At 35.7% G+C, this 6000-nt stretch overlaps 1 protein-coding gene across 2 annotated transcripts in view; it reads right to left on the bottom strand.

Moving 5' to 3' along the window:
• Positions 1 to 5670: 5670 nt before the first annotated feature.
• LOC145679749 (arrestin domain-containing protein 17-like) overlaps positions 5671 to 6000 on the bottom strand; it is a 49228-nt gene continuing 48898 nt past the window's right edge. For both annotated transcript variants that reach the window (XM_081750308.1, XM_081750307.1), the window contains one exon: positions 5671 to 5886. In XM_081750308.1, the coding sequence (XP_081606434.1) occupies positions 5741 to 5886 (146 nt within the window). In that variant the 3' untranslated portion in view covers positions 5671 to 5740. The remainder of the gene's footprint in view (positions 5887 to 6000) is intronic.

The following is a 6000-nucleotide window of genomic DNA, read 5'->3' as shown; positions in this document are numbered from 1 at the left end:
GGTGACGCCTCAATTTTGTCTACATTGTTGCATATTTTTTGGCATTAAAGAAACGCAAAGGTGGACCATTTATAGATACAAAAAGGAACTTGCTAAATGTTACAATCTGCATACGATTCCTCAGATCATTCAATGTTTGATTCATATCACTAAACCCACGTTCACATTCTGCCGTTGATATCGGTATTATTTCCACAGCTTTCTTAACGTCCAAAAATAAAGCAATATTTATAACGCAGGGGTGCCCACAAGGGGGGGCTATGACGCAAACTGCGTCATTGAAATATTTGGGGGGGTTAAAAATCTATATAAATATGTTTGAGAGGGTGTAAAAATTAATCGAAAAGTTTTTTTTTTTCATGGAAGAACACCTATGGATAGACAATTGAGGGGGGGTGCGTCATGGACATGAGGGGGGGCACCACTGTATAACGTGCAGTTTTGCTTGTAGAATAGACCGAAAAAAAAAAGAAAAGAGAAACTAGGAAAACTCCACATGTATAATACAATCTGTATACGTATAAACATGCAGCTGAAATTAATACATTTATACATTGTCAACTAAATATAAATGACAGGCAAATGACTCCAGAAAACGTAACGGAGATATAAATTGATGCATTGTTAGAAGCATCAACAGAGCTGGACTGGCTACTAGTTGGCCCCGGTGGCTGACATATTGTGTTGCAGGGGCGTCATTTGGGGGTCAGGGAGGAGCATTTGCCCCCCCCCCTGAGTTTGAGATGTGTATAGATTTTATCAATAGAATAGTAGTAAATCAGTGAAAAACGCGAAATTTTACTTATATCAAGGGGTCTTCCCCCCCCAAGCAAAATCTGAAATGACGCTCCTGTGTGTTGGCCCCGAATTCTCAGTCTCCCAACCAATATTACTCCAACTGCACACTGTTTTTCCACGATAAATACACACTATTATCTTACAATTGGATAAAGCACACTATTCTTTAGTAGCCACACTGTACAAAATACCATAAGATCATAATATAAAATCAGGTAATAATTAGCATAGTTTTTTTAAAATCTCCCTTTGGGATGCTTGAAGTTTTTAATTTGTTAATAAAGACAATGACAGGACAAATTAATGTAAAGTTAGCACTGGGGGTTTCAGTATTCATGAACAAGGGGTACGATAAGCTGCAAAGGAATGGCCACTGCATGTAGCCCGAAATATTTTTCTGGGAGTGACAAGCACGACAAAATCTTCTCGTAAGGACATTAATCAGTAAGCACTTGTGGTCCACGAACTATGTACCCAAATTGTGTGTATTTATCAAATCGTGTGCACATATAGATCTACAGGGTGGTCGTAATAAAATTATCTACTGTGGTTGCGACTCACAGTTGGGGCCAAAGCACTGCCTTCTTGGCAAAAAGTAGGAATGCGCAATATGAAGCAGAAAATTGTAAGAAAACCAATTAGTTCGGTGTGTGCAGTAGCTACAATAATGTATTCAATATGTAGTAAAAAGATTTGGACATACATAAATTTACAGGCAAAAAAAAAAAAAAAAAAAAAAAAGTTTTTAGTGGCACGCACCAAGATGCACTATATGAACATGTCTGAAAGTGTAAAAGAAGATCCATGGACTGAAATGTTTGTTATTTCGACATTATTTCATGAAAAAATATAGAGTTTTACATCATAAAAGGAAATATTCCTTATATTCGCGCCTAAATTATATAACAGATTATATGATTGGCATAAACACACGCATGGGAAATATTCTTTTATTTGGCAATTTACTATTTGCTCACATTCTTGCGTTTGAAAGGAAAATTTCTTGTTTCTCAAAATTATTTCGAAGTTGTGGAGGATTTGTTATGACAATGATGATGCAAGCACTCTTCAATACATAAAAATTATCTCATCACAAGTTCTCGATATGAATATTTTATCAGATATAGGGGGTCTATTATACATTTTATGATTTACACGCATCTGTAACCTGTTCAGGCTATTTCATATATTGCATCGTGTGCAATACGTGGGCTCATTTCAGGGCTTTGATTGAAACATTTTGAGCTTAAGTGAGCGGAGGCTCTTATTCCAATGTCACTTCTGTGCACCCATTAAAATAATAATAATAAAAAAAAAAACTGCATTGATCAACACCATTTTTGACATGGTGCTATATTATGGTCCGTAGATTGTTTAGCAAACATTGGCGTTTCAAAATGTCGCCTCTACTAATCCAATATGGTTGACTAGAGCTTAGTTTTGTTGGTGAATGCCTGAGAAGTATGACTAGATGTTGAGAATAAGATGTGGTCTGGGGAGGAAGCCCCCAACGAGGTCTGGGTGCAAAATTTGCAGAATCGACTTATATTCAACTTTGTCAGTGCGTGCATGGGGATCACACGTCTAATAACCTAACACTTGCTCTCCACATTCATCCCAGCTCAATTCAAAAGCAGCACTACATCCAGAATGCGTTTTTTCTAAAACATTTTCATGCGCCGTTTCCCAAAAATGCACATATGTGCAGGTTTTCTCTTTGCATACAGTAAGAACAATGTTTCCGCTACGACACATTAAAAAATCACATACCTGATACGAAGTATTTTCTACTAAAATGCCATTCTATCGTATGACCGTAGTTTATATGCTTTCAGTACCAGAGCATTTTCTAAATATGATATTAAGTAGTACTACTACACATTACATCAGCATTCTAAATATACAAAATGATATGTAGCTACATGTAAGTCGTGTCACCATGTATACCAGCCACTGAATATCTACAGGCAATGTAAGGATAATCGCATTCAAAGTGAATTTCCTATTTTCTGTCACTAAGCAGTGCCTCTCCGGCTTCGGCGGTTAACCAAGTTTACACGTGCTATACTTCCTTTCCTACACGCTATCTTATGCGTACACTACTAAGGTTTTATTATAACAAATTATGGGCTATTATAATCAAGTCAATCTTTTACTTCATTTCTCGAGTTTTTGCCAAGAATTGTCTCGTTTGGCCCCACTGTGCGACTTGATAAAAGATCAAGAAATAAATTATCAATAGTAAATCTTAATATTACTACCCAGAAATTGGTGTAATGAATTTTCATTTCGATTTACGTAATTTTATTCCAAATTTATGTGACCTTCTCTCTTTCTTAAAATTTTCATTTGGCCCCCTTTTGATTTGGCCCCTGTCTGGGCGGCAATCGCCGCCTAGCCACCTGGGCCAGTCCGAGCCTGAGCACCAAACAAAAGTAACATCTTTGAAGCTTTCCCCTTGTGTGATGCAGGCACGTAGCCAAGGGGTGGGTCCGGGGGGTCTGGACCCCCCCTTCGAGATCAGAAATAAAAAAAACTAAGGAAGGATGAAACAAAAAGAGACAAGAAATAGGAAGAATCAGCGTTAAAAATAAAGAAATAAAGATAAAATATAAATATAAAAATATAAAGATAAAAATAAAGCTAAAAATTAAAAAAAAAAAAATTATCATCGCTTCCTTGTAGTATCTAACATGTTATTTCAGAAACGGTTTTCTACTACTCCTTTAACTTGTCATTTGGAGCAGACAGTAGTTGACGGAATAATGAAAACAAAAAGTTATGTGGAAAGCAAGTCCTGTTAACATTTGATTCAACAGAGAAAGGAACGCAGTTATAAAATATTTTACAAGACATTATTGGATACGTACTTTTTTTTTAAATAGTTGAGGTCATAATGAAAGGAATATTGTTATATGTGGATGAACAAAAGAAGGAACGTAGATATTGTATTTTTTTTTAAAAAAAATATTTTTATAAATATTCTTTTATTCGAGATTTCTTCATAGTTTGTTACTAAAATACTTATTATCATACATGGACACCGATCCTGAGGGGCCCAGGCCCCCCCCAAAGCTCACGTGGCCCCCTTGTTGTATTTATGAATATACAATTTGAATGCAATTTGTCTTAAAATCCTCATATATGCCTTCTGCATCTGAATGGACCCCCCCGAAATTTACAGAGAAATCAGCGCCCTTGCTAACATGTCCTAATTTTAAAGTCTTAACAAACCAATATATGTTGCTAGTAAAATAGTTTAAATTGATCAAGCACCTGGTGTGATAACCACAGTATTTCATATCAAACTCCCCCTCCCCCATCACGAAATCCTGATTAAACGAACCAATATATGTTACCAGTAAAATAGTTTAGAATAATCGAACTCTGGTGTGATAACCACAGTATTTCATGTCTCGGACCCCCCCCCCCCCTATTAAGAAATCCTGGCTACGTGCCGGGTGTGATGTGAAGAACGTGCCACCTGCCAAGTTTTAACAGTAATCTATGAGCATTGACACACCAGATTTTCCGTTGTATCGCTGCTCCAGGAACTGAGTTGATTGATTAAATCTCTCATTATATTCTGCACTTAGGTTTTTGGAAAGGAAATATGGTTAAGTAGAAAATGCACTTTGAACGACATATTATCGTATAGTCTGCAGGTTTCTCAACGACTCGCCAACTAGTTGCACATAATTCGCATTTTTGTTATTTTCCAGAAAGTTTTCTGACACACTCTTAAGAAAAATCAGTCTTTTTCTTTACTTCTGTCAGATTTTCATGTAATACGTCGTCCTTCAATTGACGCATCTAGGGGACAATACACATCTCTTCTTTCAGTTTAGCATTTGAGATATTTAGGAGTTTTCCTAGACGTACTTAAATCCTTGTCATTCATTTTTCAACCCTTTTACGAATACCTTCATAAGGCCCAATTTAATGTGGAGGGAAGACAAATTTTTTCTTGGGATCGAGAAGAAGTTCCTCTTTCACGTGCTTAATTCCAGGAGTAAGTGATGCACGAGTATGCCATTTCCTTTGTGTGTAGTACATTTTCTTTGCTCTACTGCCTCTCGCACAAAGAAAACAGCATGTAGCCTAACTATAACCCTAACATCAAATCAAATACCCTCTTGTCTCCATATTTGTTCCACTTATGCTTATATTTTCTCACTTTCTGCAGCAACAGTTTTAAATTTTGATAAGTTTCCTTATGTTCGCTGAATATTCAACTAGAATGGAAGGTACGGAGGACATATTTCATGCTCGCTTTTGACAAGTCCAAGAATAACCTCCACTCATGGTCTTTTACTGTATTTGTAATGCCTGTATCAATCCTACTAAATCTGTATAAAACATGCAATCATCACTACTCCTGCAAAATGTAAGAAAATCATGTCTATTACGGTAGATTGTCACTTTGGTTTGTTTTTAAAGAAGATTCCAACCTTGAAACCTTGAAGATAGAGCTCTGTTGTTTTGGTAAGTTCACATTTCTAACAAAGTCGTTCAGTTGCTCCCAAGGATAGATAGACACTTAAACTTTGCGGGGATTTTACATCAGCCATTTCGAACTCGCAAGTATATGACGTAGTAACAGGCTTTAACGATCATAGGAAGGAGAAAGAGAACAGGTTGAGTAATCAAGGGAAGAATTTTACTTTTGTCCTTGTTAAATTAGGAAATAATGCCTGAGACCTTAAGAGTTATTATTATTTTAATAATTTCATCTTCATGATATAGCTGAGACCTGATTTTGTATTGAATTTAGTGCTTTCAAAAATAAAATTAAAACAATCTTCAAAAGTAATATAAATATATCTTTATTTTCACACGAAAACATACAAATATATGATTATCAAAACAAGTATGTGTGTTTATTTGTGTTAATGACTATTTTCTCATGACAATTTGATATGATGTATTCAGAAAATGACTTTTAAGTAGTTTGATTCATCCGTCCCACATCTTCATTGAGTGTCAAAACATTCAGAAGGGCAGAAGTGGCTCGACGGGGTGATTCTATTATTCCTAGATTAGAAGCTGCAGCATGATGGGCTTCTGATTCCAAATACACAGGATTAGCTAAAGAAAAAAAATATGAAAATTACATAAACAATTTTCTTTATTTATTTTACATGTTTCCTTCTATTCACTTATGTTTATATGAAATACAGTGTAATAATCAGTAAAATGTAA

Source organism: Thermobia domestica, chromosome 2 (genome assembly GCF_964235325.1).
Source record: "Thermobia domestica chromosome 2, izTheDome1.hap1.1, whole genome shotgun sequence".
NCBI classification, from domain to species: domain Eukaryota; kingdom Metazoa; phylum Arthropoda; class Insecta; order Zygentoma; family Lepismatidae; genus Thermobia; species Thermobia domestica.
Note: the sequence above shows the minus strand (reverse complement) of the source record. Positions and strands in the feature narration are given on the sequence as shown.